The 18,281-nt window shown below is 50.0% G+C and overlaps 2 protein-coding genes across 2 annotated transcripts; both read left to right on the top strand.

Moving 5' to 3' along the window:
- Positions 1-2,182: 2,182 nt before the first annotated feature.
- LOC135974250 (gamma-crystallin B-like) lies at positions 2,183-4,786 on the top strand. The gene is made up of 3 exons (XM_065561272.1): positions 2,183-2,191; positions 2,687-2,926; positions 4,464-4,786. Exons 1-3 carry the CDS (start codon positions 2,183-2,185, stop codon positions 4,737-4,739), a joined length of 525 nt encoding a protein of 174 aa, XP_065417344.1. The 3' UTR covers positions 4,740-4,786.
- Positions 4,787-13,450: 8,664 nt separating this feature from the next.
- On the top strand, positions 13,451-16,892 carry LOC101945412 (gamma-crystallin B-like). Its single transcript, XM_065561271.1, has 3 exons — positions 13,451-13,459; positions 13,848-14,087; positions 16,615-16,892. Exons 1-3 carry the CDS (start codon positions 13,451-13,453, stop codon positions 16,888-16,890), a joined length of 525 nt encoding a protein of 174 aa, XP_065417343.1. The 3' UTR covers positions 16,891-16,892.
- The last annotated feature ends 1,389 nt before the right edge of the window (positions 16,893-18,281 follow it).

Raw genomic sequence — 18,281 nt, 5'->3', positions numbered from 1 at the left:
AAGCAGCAGCAGAGCTGGAGGTCATCTTGGAAACCTCGATCCCAGTGCCCCATGATGTCCGGGGCTGTACTTCTTGACTCAAAAGCAGCATATGATGCCACCTGGCACACTGGCTTGCTGGTCAAGATGTCACCTTGATGGGTTGTTGTGACTATAGAAGTGATGCTTTGAAACAGACAATTCCAAACCATGTTAGGAAATGAACTGAGTGCATGGAGGATCCAGAAGAACAGGATCCCTTGGAGATCTGTTCTTGCCCCTACTTATTTCCAATATGTTTTCAAACGATCTGTCTGCAACTACCTCAAGGCTATTCAAGTGTGCAGATGATATCTGTCTAATGTCAAGAGAAATACTTCAAAAAGACTGGGGACAACCTGAGGACTGCAAGAAATGGAGACTTAATCCCCGTATGTCAAAGACTGTGTTGTCATGGTTTCATCTTAGTCAAGCTAATGCTTCACAAGAACTCAACATGTTCTTGAATGGAGAATGACTGGCTCATGACCCAAAGCCAGCATATCTAGGAGTCACTCTAGCTTGCACTCTTACCCATAACAACCAAACCACCAGGAGAGCTCAGAAAATTAACAGCAGAAATAGCCTCTTAAAGAAGCTTGCGGGCTCAAGTTGAGGCGCTAATGTGCAAGCACTGTGCAGTTCAGCCCTAACTTTCTGCTACTCAGTTGGGCAATACTGTGCTCCTGTGTGGTTAAACTCTTGCCACACCATACTAGTTGTTGTGCTATTGAATCAAATGATGAGAATAACAGGGACTACAGGACCAACAAACACTGATTGGCTCCCTGTCCTCTCTAATATCCTTTCCTCTAACATCAGGCATAATATTATAGCAAAGAACCTCCTTGACACAATCCAGAGATAACCACCAGGGCCACTTTTCAAAGATACATACATAGGCAGTGCCTCACCACTAACTTATCATTAGAACGCCTATCTGCACTATGTTAGGGCTTGTCTACACTTACATTTTTTAGTGCTCTAACTTGCTGGCTCAGGGGAGTGAAAAATCACCCCCCTGAGCGCAGCAATTCTGAGCGCTTTAAAGCGCTAGTGTGGACAGGCTCAGAGTGCTGGGAGCCGCACTCCTATCACCCGGAGCTCATCCCCTCGTGGAGGTGGATTACCATGAGCGCTGAGAGAGCTCGCGTGTGACCACACTCACACTTCAAAGCGCTACCGCGGGAGCGTTCCCACAACAGCGCTTTGAAGATTCCAGTGTAGACATACCCTTACTCAACTGCTCAACGGTGGACGCTGTGACACTGTGGCGAGCAGAATGGGAACAAACTGCTCGTATCTACATTACGCTCTCATCACTCAGCCTGATGGGAGACCTTCAGGCTCCTACGTTATCTGTGGTACAAGCTTTTGGGTCTTTTTCTTATATAGGCTCCTATTACCCCCACCCACACACACACACACACCCACTGTCCCGATTTTTCACACTGGCTGTATGGCCACTGTATACAAGTTCAACCAACTCAGATGTGGGGTGGTGAGGTGTGTGGGTAATGATCACACCTGGGGACTCAGAAAAGCCCTGCGTGGATGGGGATGGACGCTGCACACCTACGGCTCATCTCATGCTGGTCTCTCAGGAGGCTGTTCCAGACTCCATACTGCTGACCCCAAAGCTACTGAATGGCAAAAACACACGTGAGGTCTACCTAAGCCCTTTTGACTTTTTTTTTTTCTTTTGACATACACATTTCAGTTTTTATCTCCCTGCTTTCTATTTTGTCGTTTGAACTCTCTTCCGTCAGTGTACAGTGCACTTCTGCATCACTAATAACAATGTAACTGCAGAGACTCTATAGAGAAGGATTGTTGATGCCATCACATCCAGTCCCCTCTGTCACTCGGCCAGAAGTTTCTCCCTTTTCCTGAACTATGTTGTCTTCAATGTAAAAATGGCTGTGCTGACAGATCCAGGGCCCAGAACTGCTCACTGGTAACAATAGGAATAAAACCTGTTCCCCACTACACAAAACCTATGGACACTAGTACAAAGAGTGAATGAGCCTCCAGAGTCATGAGTTGGCTCTATGAACAGAGAAAAGACTTTTGTTAACGTGTGCACACTTAGCACTGGTTGTGAGGTATAAAAAGGCAGTTACCCAGCTGGAGTACTATGGCTTGCAGCCTGAATCCAGCTACGATGGAAAAGGTAAGAGAAACCTGTCTGGACTGGATTGTTTGGTATGTCAGTCTGAAGCCAGGGACCTGAGTCTCCTCTCATTTACATCTGAGTTAGTCTGTTGATTTCAAAGGAGTTACTCCTGGCCTATACCAATAGGAGAGGAGAATCAAGAATGCAGAGCTAGGGGTCCTACTGCCTCTACTAGTCCCTGTATATTAATCTCTCACAGCCCAATTCTGCTTTTGCTTACACTTGTGTAAATGAGGATCAATTCCACTGAAGTCACAGGGGTATATCAATTTATCACAAGAGTCAGTAAAATGCAAAATACTCCGGATGGGGAGCTCTCGGTGCGGGTGTGCGGACGGGATGGCGACCGGAGGGGGCGCGCAAACGTCGGTGGCCCCAGTCACGTCCCCCTCCCAGGCTTAGTGTGCTGAACGGAGAGAAATTGGAATGCCAGGACGCAGTCACACTGTATAGGATGTTCCTGCAAACTCTGCCATTTGTTTCTCGCACTAGATCACTCTTTTCGAGGACAGAAACTTCCAGGGCCGCTCCGTTGAGTGCAGCAGCGACCGGCCGGATTTTCAAAGTCAGCTCAGCCGCTGTAACTCCGTCCGCGTGGAAAGTGGCTGCTTCATGCTCTATGAACGTCCCAACTTCCAGGGACAGCAGTTCTTTCTGAAACGGGGGGATTATCCCGACATGCAGTCTGAGGGTTTCAGCACCTCCATTAAGTCCTGCCGGATGATACCACCTGTGAGTTGGATTTTGCTTTTAAAAATGGCAACGTTGCCCAAGCCACCGTCATAAGGCTCTTGCTTGATCATTTTCAACTGAGCTCCCAAGGACTGAAAACGAGAACTGCTTTCTTCCTCCTAGTGGTCATCCCTCCAGGATGGCTGGGGGGACATTGCAGGGATAGGATAGGAAAGCTTCCTCTACAGCTGCCTGAAGCTGAAGCCAGAGCAACTTAGCTTCGCAGGGCCCCCTGTGGAATGGGCCCTGGATAATTGCCCTGCTTGCCTCTTACCTTACCTTACCCTCTAATGGCAACCCCGGCTTTTATATGCAGAAAAACAGTCATTGTGACACAGGGGGCCGTGGAGTTTTTACAGCATGTTAGGGGGCCTTTTGTGGGGCAAGCACGCCCTGTCCCTTCTTGGGATGGGGTGAGGGTAATTATGGCATTGTGGCTGAATCTATACAATCACCCCTTGTTTTGGGATAGCTTGACCTACGGATAAATGTCAATATTGCTGCCCCCTCTCAGGGCTGTGTGTCCTTGTGGCCCGAGTCAGCAGGCCCCCTGTGCCACAATGACTGTTTTGGGCTGAGGAGGCCACGCACCCTCGGCCCTGCTGGGCATGCTCCAGCTGGAGGTCAGGTATAAAAGGGAACAGCCCATGGCTGCATGGCCCAATACCCAGAGTCAGTATAATGGCCCTCTTCAGTAGGGCTGATTAGCCTGACCAGTGCTCTCCCTGCTCCACCAGATCCCAGCTCAGGGCCCTCACAGTGACCACTGAGTCAGTGGGGAATCCACCCAAAACACACGGACACCACTCAGTACAATGCCTAGTCCCCCTGAGCTACTTCCTATCCTGTCCCTGGTGGAGTCGTCCTGTCATCTCCAAAGTCCGTAGGCTCCTCAGCCTGTGCGGCTCTCAGCAGCTTTGTCGCTCCTTGGGCGCCTGCAGGAGCTTGGGCATTGTCCTGTGTCTCGGCGTCTCTGGCTTCTGCCTTCTGGGGCCTCAGCACTTGCCGGGCTGGAGACTGCAGCGGGCGTCCTCCCTCCTTGGCATTCAGCCCTGAATGAGCTGGGCTGCTCCCTTTTATACCTGGTCTCTAGCTGGAGCATGCCCAGCAGGGCCGAGGGTGCGTGGCCTCCTCAGCCCAAAGAGTAGAGTTAACCCTTGCGGTACCAGTGCAGGGCAAGCAGGCTCCATCACAGGGCCTCAGAAAAAGAAAGATTGAGAACCCCAGGCCTATGGGAGCACTGTGCCGGCTGAGGATTGGCCAGCGTTGTACACTGCAGCCCTGTCCCCTCTTGTGTCTGGTTGGGCAGACATGCTCCCTGCACCAAGGGTGGGAGTCACGGCTGGCAGAGGTCCGACTCAAATGGGTGGAGGTGCTGCCTTTGCAGCATTCAAGGATTCCCCTCCTCTGGGGACCAGAGGCAGCTATAAGTGTCCTTTGCATCACTGGAGCAGTGCACAGGGCTGACTCAGGGCCCAGGATCACAGGCAGCCAGCCTGCTGCAGTCACTATTACCCTGTCTCATTTTCTGTCACAGCACAGGGGCACCTACAGGATAAAGATCTATGAGAAGGAGGATCACAGAGGCAACATGGTAGAGTTAACCGAGGACTCTCCGCAAGTCATGGACCAGCTACGCTCCCCCGAGATGCTCTCTTGTTCTGTGCTGGACGGGTACTGGATCCTTTATGAATTGCCGAATTACAGAGGCCGCCAATACCTGCTGAGGCCAGGGCAGTACCGGAGATTCAGCGAGTGGGGCTCTATGAGTGGCAAGGTCGGCTCTTTGAGACGAGCCACTGATCTCTACTGAATCAAGACGCATTTCTCCTGGAAGGGTCTCAGTGAATAAAATGCTTTAGCAACCATTGTGCTCTCAGCGTGCTGTTGTAAGTGTACTAAGGGGAACATTGAAGCTTGTCCTATGTTCTTAGGCTACGGTATCATCTTCTGAACCAAAAGTTGTGCCTCATCTTTTCCTGCCCTCCCCCAGCATTGCATAGCTACTTCCAGCACAATGTGGCCAAACCCAGGGCTCCAGCCTAGGCAGCCACACAAGGGAGTACAGGGGCACCTTCATGGCTGTGCTGCCCTTACCCAGAATGCATTGCAGGAGGCTGACCAAGAAACCAAAACATACAGGACTTGGGCCATAGAGAGGATGACAATTGCAGAGATGTACTTTAGACCATAATCCTCAGCCCACCCCGGACAGAGATTTGGAGCTAGCACTAGAGTGGCTCTGGGCTGAGCTCCCACCCTTGCTTCTTCACCAGATGGCCCTGGGAGCATCACCAGGGAGCAGCAGCCAGAGCCCCCTCAGCCACCAGGCAAGAAGCAGGCAGAGCTGGGCACCCAGGTGATGGCAAGAATCAGCCACATCCCTCTCTAAACCGAGAGGCAGCACCATTCACAGCTCTCCCCCCAGCCAGGGGCCAAGCCTTGGGCCGGAGTTACCTGAGCACCAATCCAGGACAGGGCAGGATTATCTAGGTATAGGCAGTACAGGTCTGGGTTGAGGGCCCCAGCTCCTGGAATCATCCGATTACACTGGCACTTCCAGTGTGTAAGAAAAGCTGGGGTTTCTGTCCCATAGGGGTGTAAATCAAAGCTTAAAAATATAACCCAGATGGAACTGTTGCCAGCACAGAGTGCCCGAGGCAAAGCAACAGCGGGTTCGTTGCCCGGTGTGCTTTGCACCAATAAACACACCAGGGGGAGAAGCAAACAAAGTTTATTTGGGATCCCAAAGCGGTGCTAGGAGACAGGCACGTCTCAGATCAAGCACATTAACAGGAACAGTTTTTCTTCTTTTATACATTTTGCAGTTAAGCCTCACCCCCCCTTTCCGCTCTAGCCCTCCCTTTCTCCCCCCCATTCCTCCTTCTAGCCCTCCCTTTCTCCCCCCCATTCCTCCCTCTACCCCTCCCATCCCTGGTAATAGTTAAGTCATTCTTGGCAGCTAACTTATTAGTAACTTCTTTAAACCGTTATCTTGTCCTTTTTCCCTACAGCCAGAAACATGCAGGCCTCATTATTACTGCTTGAGCAGGGGGTTGCACACAGATAACTGGTTGCTTACATATTCCAATTGCACCTGGCTTTTGAGGTTGATTAGAGTTTAAACATGGAAGGATAGAGTTTGGTTCACTTAGGCCTAGTGCAGGAAGGCTTCATTGACACTTAGTGGCCTTCCACCCTCCCGAGTTACCTAGGGTGATGCCTAGTGACGTCAACAGAACCAATTCAGAGACATCTGCCCAAGTCTGCAGCCAGCCTGAAACAATAGCTCTGAAAGGATTGAACAGCCCCATGCACCTCAGTGTGGGATTAACTGCAGGACCCACCTACACCAGCCCAGCAGAGGGCTGTGGGAGGTAGGAAGAGAAGAATGCTGCTGGCCCAGTCCACCCATCGAAAGAGATACACCCAGGCTCAAGGGCGAGGCCTGGAAGCTACCCTACTCCTATCTCTTCATCTCAGGGTGGGTGGGACAAAGGACCCCTGTTCTCTAGAGTTACCATATTTTAACAATCAAAAAAGAGAATGGGAGGAGCCCCGCCCTAGCCCCGCCCCGTCCTGCCTTAGCCTCGCCCCTGCCCCTTCCACTCCCTCCCACTTCCCGCCCCCCTCAGAACTCCCAACCCTCCCCCTGCTCCTTGTCCCCTGACTGCCCCCTCCTGGGACCCCTGCCCCTAACTGCCCCCCAGGACTCCACCCTCTACCTAAGCTTCCCTGCTCCTTGTCCCCTGATTGCCCCCTCCTGAGACCCTCCTCCCATCCTAACTGGCCCCCTAGGACTCTACCCCCTACCTGTCCCCTGACTGCCCCAACCCTTATCCACACCCCCACCCCCAGACAGACCCCCGGGACTCCCATGCCCCATCCAACCAGTCCCCACCCCAACAGCCCCCCCCCCCCAGAACTCCCGACACCTCCCCTGCTCCTTGTCCCCTGACTGCCCCTCCTGGGACCCCTGCTCCTAACTGCCCTCCAGAACCCCACCCCCTACCTAAGCCTCCCTGTTCCTTGTCCCCTAACTGCCCCCTCCTGAGACCCTACCCCCTACCTGTACCCTGACTGCCCAAAACCTTATCCATACCCTCACCCCCAGACAGCCCCCCCCAGAACTCATGACCCATCCAACCCTCCCCCTGCTCCCTGTCTCTTGACTGCTCCCTCCAGAACCCCCCTGCCCCTTCTCCGACCCCCCGACACGCTGCTGCGCTCCCCAGTGGAGCACCCAGCATGGTCCCCCGCCCCCACAGAGTGCTGCGGAGCGGCGCGCTGGGCCGCGGGGGAGGAGCTCCAGACTGCCGGAGGCCCGTTGCGAACATCCGGCGATCTGCGAATGCAGGGAGGAGGGGAGTGATTTCAAGCAGCAGGGGAAAGGAGGGGGAAGCGGAGGAGGGGCTCTGGCTGCCGGAGCCCCATGCGAGTGGCACGATCCGGCCGGTGGCCCTGTCAGCCGCGCGCACTCTGCGTGGGGGGGAAATCCGGACATTTACAAATTCCTCCCGGACGCTATTTTTAACTCAGAAAAGCCAGACATGTCCGGGAGAATCCGGACGAATGGTGGGGGTGAAAAGCACTTGCTCCTACTCTTTGGGGAGGGGAGGGCCCCATGCTGCTGTTCCTGTCTCTTTTGCTGGGGAGTCATATAGAGCGTTCGCCGGGCTAATGGAGGGGGAGCCATGCAGCTTTCCCCAGCCTTACCAGCAGCAGATGTACTTTGAATCCAAAAAGACTGCTACATACAGTAAGATGAGTCCTGATCCCTGACTCTCTGCATGGACAGTGGTGCGAGTTCACAGTTTTAGAAAGACTGTAATCTGGTCTATAAAACTACAAACTAGCAGTCAATAATGCAGCAGACACTGGACCGACTGGCCATGGGATATCATTTTGAAAACTATCCCTGTAACAGATTTCACTTGACACTAGCAACAAATCGCAATAAGGCAAAAAGCGTAGCAGCTACAAAGCATTGAAAAACAGGATGTGAAGTTAGGACCCCTTTGGGAACAAGCCTCCAGCCAAAACACGAAGGTAGGTCAAAATTTAGTAATAAAGCAAGAACTCCTCTGAGTAAAATCAAAAAACGGTTTAGTATGGGTGGCACTACAAAATATGCAAACAGATCTGTTCTTATGGGTGCATGGGCCCACCCCAAACAGGCAGAGGACAAAGACAGGTTGTCAACAATGGGAAAGGGATCTGTAGATGCTCCTTATCTGTGCCAGACACAATCCAGCTATCAAAGAAAGTAAAAAAGCTCTTCTGAGATAGGTCCCCAGAAGTTCATGGAAAGATCAAATCAACTGTACTGGGGAGCTGCCCTTAGCACCAAGGGGTAACAAGTATGTGCTAGTTGTTGTCAATGCTTTCTCACATTGGGAGGAGATAGATATCCACAATAAATATGTGACTGCCCTAATGAGAGTGAAACAATTGGTGAGCAATGTGTTCTGCAGATGGGGGGAGGGCCTAAGGGTTATTGACTCAGACAATGGGAGCGGATTTGTGGGGTCAGTTGTCAAAGAAGTGTGCACCCAGCTGGACGTAGAACAAAAGGTTCCCCTTCTCTGTCAGCCAGCCAGCAGGAAAGGTGGAGCGAATAAATAGGACCATCAAAAAAAAAGGTTCTGTAACAGGCAGAAATTGGGATGAAGCGTTAGCGCTGGTACCAATGCGTAACAGAGCTAGGTATGCAACTCCACAGCCTTTTCCCCCAATGAGGCCTGACGGGAAGACCTATGAATGTGTGGAAGGATATAATTAACCTGGTTCCAGTCTATCTGGCCACAGAAGCCTGGGTACAGGACTTACAAATGGAGATTCTCCAGCTACAGAGGAGTGTGGTGGTGGAAGAAAGGAGAGGAAAGTGTAAAAAGACCAAGGCAGGTTTGATGCCAATGGTGACCTGACTGAGCACCAAGTGGGATCTAAAGTCATCATCCAGGATCAGGCTCTCTGCAAGCCTTTGCCAAAGGCAAAGTGGTCCAGTCCATGCTTAGGGTTGGCTCCACTTAACCCCTCCTTATAACTTCATAGTCCTGGGAGGTATTAGTAAAGAAATACCCCTCACTTTAGAATTTAAAGCAACTAGAAACTGAGAGGCCCACCCCATCTCTATTCAGTTTACAAACTTCAAGTTTGTCAGATATGTCTCTGGGAGCATAGCAATCGCAGCATTCTCTAATTATTGAATATATTTTTTGCTTTGAATACGGTTACTGAAACCTTTTACGTTTCAGGACACACATTTAGTTCTCAGAGCTATCATCGTTAAAATATGAAGTCGCTTAGTGAATAAATGAGACATTGAAAAATTTCCTACAGAAAACAGCTCTTGAATATCTAAGCAGCCAAAGTTATATAATCCAGGGGTAGAGAGTAGCTGCCCAGTACATATTCTACAGGCATGGGGAGGAAATTCCCAGCATGGAAAAATAAAGAGAGATTAAAGAGGCATTGTTAAAATAAGACAGAAAAAGATAGTGGAGACAGAAATATATGTTAGTACCATACCATCAAAAAGAAAAATATGTTTATCAAGTGTGTAGTTTTGGACTGTTTTTTAACCAAAGGGGCAGCTAGATCAGGTGAAACTTGGAGATCCTCGCAGCCCCTGGGGCTCTGAACATTACCATGACAGTAGTCATCTCTTACCAATAGAACCTTCATAAACCTTAGTCCATCAGGAAGCACCATCTAATAAAGCAATGATGATAGATAGATTTTACATTCATGCTCCTTCCCCATGATTTAAGGCAATAGGAAGTAAATTGTTAATAACGTTTTAACCCTTCAGCCCCAATGAGAGAGAAAAAGAGAAAAGAAACTAACATATCAATATCAGCTAGTACCCAACATGTTTACAGGAACCATGCCAGATGTCAGAGAGCAATACATAAATTCCATACTGTTACCTCAAAGGGGAGCCCAGGTAACTCTATAGGTATGGTGGTGTGGGCATCAAGAAATAAAACAAGCCCCTTTTACTCAGAAGATCAGACCCGCCCTCTGCTGTGTCCATCACCGGTGGACTCAGATAGGCCTCCCTCCCTCTTCCCTATGTGTGCTGCGAGAAATAAAGACTGACTATCGGTAAAGTTAAAATAACAGGTAAGTGTATTAGGGAAATAGGTTACAGTAAGGGAAGGGGTAAATGTGAATGAGTAATTACTATATAAAATAACTCAAAACAGTGAAACAACAGCTTTTAAAACAGGAGCATGAAGCTCAGGCCCAAAATACAAAATCACCCTGGCAAGAACCATAAAAAGCCTGACTAAGAAAACCCTATTATCTCACTATTTCCAAGTGGTGGCGGCGAAGTCCAGGACCAGCACTCGTTGGGTAACTGGAACCCGGCCGCAGAGGAGGAGCACTGGAGAGTCCCACGATGTCACTCGGGATGGAGAAGTAGACCAAGAACCCCCTGGCGATGTCGTCCCCAGGAACAGGAGCAGGTAAGGTTGTATACGGCTTCTTCTTTCTTCTCTTCACTTCAGGAATGATGGTCTCCTCCGAGGATGCTGCGAAGGCCTGAACCGCGCACGCACAGTCACTAGGATGGACTGCGCCACTTGTCTGTGGTCACAGTTCTTTTACGCAATTAGTGGTGGGAAAACATGGTACAATCCCAGCAAAGGCGGGAAACAGTCTGAGGTAAAATTGTCCTTGATATCGCCCAGTGGCAGGAAAAAACAGTTGGAGCTAGCTGTAACTAGGCCAGGATGACAGGGCACTAAGGGGTCACAAGATGGAGTTTACAAAATGGTGATTCAGACTCCATTTTGAATTCCTGCTATATCCTTACAAATTACATATTGGGTTTAACATACACGCATTTTAATAAGCTATAACAGTATAACAAATCACACCCAACAATACACATTGATCATTCAAGAGATGCCTTGTCTTGTAAAGGGGAGTTTGCAGAATTTGGAGGCATTTTTCTTCTTCCTGAGGGGAACTGCATGATACTATCCCCATTCTTAATATAGAGCTTAGCCAGGTATTTAATAAACTTCCTAGCCAATTGTTTCACTTGGTTAAAAGCTACCCTCATTCCAACTACATCACGGCATAATTTTGAGAGAGCAATATTTTAATTGCTGGTTCTTCCCATAACCACTCCATGTCTCTCTCTGGATTTTTGCAGTACTGTATAAGCTTCTTAGTGGTAAAGTTCAGGCGCTTCACAATCAAACGCTCTAAGCTGAACTCCGAGAGCTGGCTGGGGGACAAGGGTCCAGTATGCCCATTCTATATGAAAATAAAAAATGACTAGAAAATCCTACAATTTAGCAATTTAGGGACAAATTCAGAAGGTTTGCCTTTCTCTGTTCCCTCAGGGACACCTACAATCCTCATGTTACATGGTCTAGAGTGGCTTTCTAGACCAATTACTTTGGACTTGATATCATTACAGTTCTTGATAACCTGTTATTTGTTCTCTTTAAAATCATCTTCCACTTCAGAAAGTCTGTTCTGCTTCACCAGTCTATCTGGCTAGAGCTTGCAGTGCACACGGTCTCGGTCATGGTGATCTGTCGGATGGAAACTGTTGATTTCATTTCAGCAGTCTGAGCAGCAACCTTTGCTGTTACAGCTATTAGCCCTATCCCATGAGGCTCAGGTACCATTTGTTTGGATAGGTATGGAGGCAGCTCTCCTCTGTTTTTTTCCATACTTTTAGATTTGGAGAAGCAGCAGCAGAACTGGAGGGCATTTTGGACACCTCGATCCCAGTGCCCCATGATGTCCAGGGCTGTACTTCTTGACTCAAAAGCAGCATATGATGCCACCTGGTACACTGGCTTGCTGGTCAAGATGTCACCTTGATGGGTTGTTGTGACTATAGAAATGATGCTTCGAAACAGACAATTCCAAACCATGTTAGGAAATGAACTGAGTGCATGGAGGATCCAGAAGAACAGGATCCCTCGGAGATCTGTTCTTGCTCCTACTTATTTCCAATATGTTTTCAAACGATCTGCCTACAACTACCTCAAGGTCATTCAAGTGTGCAGATGATATCTGTCTAATGTCAAGAGAAAAACTTCAAAAAGACTGGGGACAACCTGAACCAGGATATGGCAGACAACCCTGAGGACTGCAAGAAATGGAGACTTAATCCCAGTATGTCAAAGACCGTGTTGTCATGGTTTCATCTTAATCAAGCTAATGCTTCACAAGAACTCAATATGTTCTTGAATGGAGAATGACTGGCTCATGACCCAAAGTCAGCATATCTAGGAGTCACTCTATCTTGCACTCTTACCCATAAAAACCAAACCACCAGGAGAGCTCAGAAAATTAATAGCAGAAATGGCCTCTTAAAGAAGCTTGCGGGCTCAAGTTGAGAAGCTAATGTGCAAGCACTGTGCAGTTCAGCCCTAACTTTCTCCTACTCAGTTGGGCAATACTGTGCTCCTGTGTGGTTAAACTCTTGCCACACCATACTAGTTGTTGTGCTATTGAATCAAATGATGAGAATAACAGGGACTACAGGACCAACAAACACTGATTGGCTATCAGTCCTTTCTAATATTCTTCCTTCTAACATCAGGCATAATATTGCAGCAGAGAATCTTCTTGACACAATCCAGGAGATAACCACCAGCGCCACTTTTCAAAGATACATACATAGGCAGTGCCTCGCCACTGACTCATCATCAGAACGCCTATCTGCACTATGTTACTCAACTGCTCCACGGTGGATGCTGTGACACTGTGGTGAGCAGAATGGGAATGAGCTGCTCCCTCCTAAGAAATTTCTCTCTCATCACCCCTGCCTTCAGGCTGCCACGTTATCTGTGGTACAAGCTCAACCATTTCAGATGTGGGGTGGTGAGGTGTGTCGGTAATGACCACACCTGGGGACTCAGAACAGCCCTGCGTCGCTGCAGGTGGGGATGGACACTGCACATACTGCTTTTCTCATGCTGGTCTCTCAGGAGGCTGTTCCAGACTCCATATTGCTGACCCCAAAGCTACTGAATGGCTAAAACACACGTGATGTCTACCTAAGCCCCTTTGACTTTTTTTTTTTTTACATACACATTTCTGTTTTTATCTCCCTACTTTCTATTTTATTCTTTGAAGCCTCTTCCATCTTTATTGTACCACTTGTGCATTCACTAATAACAATGGAACTGCAGAGACTCTATAGAAAAGGATTGTTGATGCCATCACATCCAGTCCGCTCTGTCACTCGGCCAGAAGTTTCTCCCTTTTCCTGAACTATGTTGTCTTCAATGTAAAAATGGCTGTGCTGACAGATCCAGGGCCCAGAACTGGTCACTGGTAACCACAGGAATAAAACCTGTTCCCCACTACACAAAACCTATACACACTAGTACAAAGAGTGAATGAGCCTCCAGAGTCATGAGCTGGCTCTATGAACAGAGAAAAGACTTTTGTTAACGTGTGCACACTTAGCACTGGTTGTGAGGTATAAAAAGGCAGTTACCCAGCTGGAGTACTATGGCTTGCAGCCTGAATCCCGCTACGATGGAAAAGGTAAGAGAAACCTATCTGGACTGGATTGTTTGGTATGTCAGTCTGAAGCCAGGGACCTGAGTCTCCTCTCATTTACATCTGAGTTACTCCTGGCCTATATCAGTAGGAGAGGAGAATCAAGAATGCAGAGCTAGGGGACCTACTGCCTCTATTAGTCCCTGTATATTAATCTCTCACAGCCCAATTCTGCTTTTGCTTACACTTGTGTAAATGAGGATCAATTCCACTGAAGTCACAGGAGTATATCAATTTATCATCACTGTGAGTAAAATGCAAGGTCCAGACACTTCAGGCTTAGTGTGCTGGACGGAGAGAAATTGGAATGCCAGGACGCAGTCACACTGTATAGGATGTTACTGCAAACTCTGCCGTTTGTTTCTCGCACTAGATCATCCTTTTCGAGGACAGAAACTTCCAGGGCCGCTCCGTTGAGTGCAGCAGCGACCGGCCGGATTTTCAAAGTCAGCTCAGCTGCTGTAACTCCGTCCGCGTGGAAAGTGGCTGCTTCATGCTCTATGAACGTCCCAACTTCCAGGGACAGCAGTTCTTTCTGAAACGGGGGGATTATCCTGACATGCAGTCTGAGGGTTTCAGCACCTCCATTAAGTCCTGCCGGATGATCCCACCTGTGAGTTCGATTTTGCTTTTAATAAATGGCAACGTTGCCCAAGCCACCGTCATAAGGGCCTTGCTTGATCATTTTCAGCGGAGCTACGGAGGACTGAAAACGAGAACAGTTTTCTTCCTCCTAGTGGCCGTCCCTCCAGGATGACTGGGGAGACATTGCAGGGATAGGATAGGACACCTTCCACCACTACTGCCTGTTCAGGGCCTGGGTGCAGTTGTTCTGTGGTTAGGAATATGGACAGTGAACAACAACATACTTTGAGTTAAGAAGGGGAAATGTTTCTGTAACTTCTGGGGATTTGGAAATACACTGGGCCCAGTCCCCTCACACTGGTGTAAAACAAGGAGTAACTCCCTGAGGCCCACAGTTACACCAGTGTGAGGGGAGAATTGGGCCCAATATTTTCTGTGACTCTTTAGAACAAAGTCACTTTTCTGTTTCCTTGATTCTGGGGCTGCTGAAGCCTGAAACGCCCCCTATCAGAACTTAGTGTAGCCTCCTCCAGCAGTTCTCAACTAGGGATCATAGAATCATAGAATCATAGAATATCAGAGTTGGAAGGGACCTCAAGAGGTCATCTAGTCCAACCCCCTGCTCAAAGCAGGACCAATTCCCAGCTAAATCATCCCAGCCAGGGCTTTGTCAAGCCGGGCCTTAAAAACCTCCAAGGAAGGAGACTCCACCACCTCCCTAGGTAACGCATTCCAGTGTTTCACCACCCTCCTAGTGAAATAGTTTTTCCTGATATCCAACCTGGACCTCCCCCACTGCAACTTGAGACCATTGCTCCTTGTTCTGTCATCTGCCACCACTGAGAACAGCCGAGCTCCATCCTCTTTGGAACCCCCCTTCAGGTAGTTGAAGGCTGCTATCAAATCCCCCCTCATTCTTCTCTTCTGGAGACTAAACAATCCCAGTTCCCTCAGCCTCTCCTCATAAGTCATGTGCTCCAGACCCCTAATCATTTTTGTTGCCCTCCGCTGGACTCTTTCCAATTTTTCCACATCCTTCTTGTAGTGTGGGGCCCAAAACTGGACACAGTATTCCAGATGAGGCCTCACCAATGTCGAATAAAGGGGAACGATCACGTTCCGAGGATCCGAGGACCCTTAGAGGTTTGCAAGCAGGTTTCAAGGAGCCTTCCAAGCAGGGCTGACATTAGACTCACTGGGGCCCAGAGCAGAAGGCCAAAGCACGCCGCCTCCGAGTCCCACCACCCGTGCCTGGAGCTGAAGCCAGAGCAACTTAGCTTCGCAGGGCCTCCTGTGGAATGGGGCCCGGATAATTGCCCTGCTTGCCACCCTCTAATGCCAGCCCTAGTTTTTATATGAGGAAAAACAGTTATTGTGGCACAAGGGTCTGTGGAGTTTTTACAGCATGTTAGGGGCCCTTTTGTGGGGCAAGCGCGCCCCGTCCCTTCTTGGGATGGGGTGAGGGTAATTATGGCCCTGCGGCTGAATCTATATGATCACCCCTGGTCTTGGGATAGCTTCGCCTATGGAAAAATGTCAATATGACTGCCCTCACTCAGGGCTGTGTCTTCTTGTGGTCCAAGTCAGCAGGGCTGCCCTGTTCAGCTGGGCTGTGTGGCCTAGGGACCCAAGTCGGTAGGGCTGCCCTGTCCAGAGGAGCTGCACGGCCCAATACCCAGAGTCAGTATATAGCCCTCTTCAGTAGGGCTGTTTGGCCTGACCCGTGCTCTCCCTGCTCCACCAGGTTCTAGCTCAAAGCCCTGACAGTGGCAATTTTGCTGGCCACTGAGTCAGTGGGGAATCCATGCAAAACACACAGACACCACTCAGTACAATGCCTAGTTCCTGTGAGCTACTTCCTACCCTGTCCCTGGTGTAGTGGTCCTGGAATCTCCGATGTCCATAAGCTCCTCAGCCTTGCGGCTCTCAGCAGCTCTGTCACCGCTTGGGCGCCTGCAGGAGCTTGGGCGTTGTCCTGGGTTTCGGCGTCTCTGGCTTCCGCCTTCTGGGGCCTCAGCACTTGCTGGGCTGGAGCCTGCAGCAGGCATCCTCCCTCCTCGACAGTCAGCCCTGAATGAGCTGGGCTGTTCCCTTTTATACCTGGTCTCCAGCTGTAGCATGCCCAGCAGGGCCAAGGGTGCATGGCCTCCTTGGCCCAAAGAGTAGAGTTCACCCTTGCAGTACCAGCACAGGGCAATCACGCCCCATCACAGGGCCTCAGAAAGAAAAAGATTGAGAACCCCAGGCCTATGCGATCACTGGCCAGCATTGTACACTGCAGCCCTGTCCCCTCTTGTGTCTGGTCGGGCTCCCTCCTCCCCACCCCAGACATAGTCTCTGCACCAAGGGTGGGAGTCACAGCTCGTGTAGGTCTGAGTCAAATGGGTGGAGGTGCTGCCTTTGAAGCAATCAAGGATTCCCCTCTTTGGGGAGCAGAGGCAGCTGTAAGTGCCCTTTACATCACTGGAGCAGTGCACATGGCTGACTCAGGGCCCAGGATCACAGGCAGCCAGCCTGCTGCAGTCACTATTACCCTGTCTCATTTTCTGTCACAGCACAGGGGCACCTACAGGATAAAGATCTATGAGAAGGAGGATCACAGAGGCAACATGGTAGAGTTAACCGAGGACTCTCCACAAGTCATGGACCAGCTACGCTCCCCCGAGATGCTCTCTTGTTCTGTGCTGGATGGGCACTGGATCCTTTACGAATTGCCGAATTACAGAGGCCGCCAATACCTGCTGAGGCCAGGGCAGTACCGGAGATTTAGCGAGTGGGGCTCTATGAGTGGCAAGGTCGGCTCTTTGAGACGTGCCACTGATCTCTACTGAATCAAGACACCTTTTGTCTGGAAGGGTCTCAATGAATAAAATGCTTTAACCACCATTGTGCTCTCAGCGTGCTGTTATAAGTGTACTAAGGGGAACGTCGAGGCTTGTCCTGTGTTCTTGGGCTACGGTATCATCTTCTGAATCAAAAGTTGTCCCTCATCTTTCCCTGCCCTCCAGCAGGGTATGTATAGGGGTATAAGACTCCCTCCCAATCACTTCCTTGGCTGTGCAGGCATTACCCAAATACAGTGCAGGGCACGTAGTAAGAACTGAACCATAGGGTGAAACATGCAGGACTTGGACCATAGCGAGGCAGACGGGAGGACTGTAACCATACAGCTGTAGTCTAGATCATAGTCCTTCAGCCCACTCCTGGCCAGAGACTTGGAGCCAGGACTAGAGAGGCCCTGGGCTGAGCTCCAGTCTTCACTCCCTGGGCAGATGGCCCTAGGAGCATCACCAGGAAGCAGCAGCCAGACCCCCTTCAGCCACCAGGCATGGAGCAGGCAGAGCTGGGCACCCAACTGATGGCAGGAATAGCCACAACCCTCTGCCAGCCGAGAAGCAGCACCAATCATAGCTGTCTCCCTAGCCAGGTGCCAAGGCTCAGGCCAGAGTTACCTGAGCACTGATCCAGGGCTGGGGATTAACTAGCCATAAGCACTACAAGCCTGGGTCAAGGGCCCCAGATCCTGGAATCATTAGATTACACTGGTACTTCCAGTGTGTAACGAAACCTGAGGTGTCTGTCACAGGGGGCTGTAAAGCAAAGCTTAAAAATATGACTCAGGTGGAACCAATTCAGAGATGTCTGCCCAAGTCTGCAGCCAGCCTGAAACAATGGCTCTGAGAGGTCTGAACAGCCCAATGCACTTCAGTGTGGGATTAACTGTAGGAGCCACCAACAGCAGCCCAGCAGAGGACTGTGGGAGGCAAGAAGAGAAGAGCACCCCTGGCCCAGTTCAGCTATCGAAAGAGAGACAGCCAGGCTCAAAGGTGAGTCCTGGGAGCTACCCTACCTCTATCCCTTCAGCTCAGGGTATGAGGGTCAAATGACCCCTGTTGTCCCCGAGGCTAGAGGGACCTTGCTCCCACTTCTGGGAGCAAATGCCCCCTTCCATCGGGTACTCACACTGTGACTCATCTCACTCTATCTCTTCATGACTTGGGGTGCTCTGTGTGACTTCGTGACTCAGCCCTCTGACTAGGGCACTACCGTCACCCCCTCCAGGTTATGAGGCTCCCTGCAGACCAGCTGTCTGGTTGGCATTTCCCACAATCCTGTGCTACTTCCTAGTGGCTGGTAGGAGAAGCTGAGCCTGCAGAAGGGTACAAGTAGCCTCTCTAGCACCCGGCATCTAAACTTTAAAAAAAACTGCATGTCAGCAAAA

The sequence above is a fragment of the Chrysemys picta genome, chromosome 11, assembly GCF_011386835.1.
Source record: "Chrysemys picta bellii isolate R12L10 chromosome 11, ASM1138683v2, whole genome shotgun sequence".
In the NCBI taxonomy this organism is placed as follows: Eukaryota; Metazoa; Chordata; order Testudines; family Emydidae; genus Chrysemys; species Chrysemys picta.
Note: the sequence above shows the minus strand (reverse complement) of the source record. Positions and strands in the feature narration are given on the sequence as shown.

Coding starts and splice junctions, on each gene's coding strand:
- LOC135974250 (XM_065561272.1), top strand. Junction 2,927..4,463: donor CCTGCCGGATGATACCACCT/GTGAGTTGGATT, acceptor TTTCTGTCACAG/CACAGGGGCACCTACAGGAT.
- LOC101945412 (XM_065561271.1), top strand. Junction 14,088..16,614: donor CCTGCCGGATGATCCCACCT/GTGAGTTCGATT, acceptor TTTCTGTCACAG/CACAGGGGCACCTACAGGAT.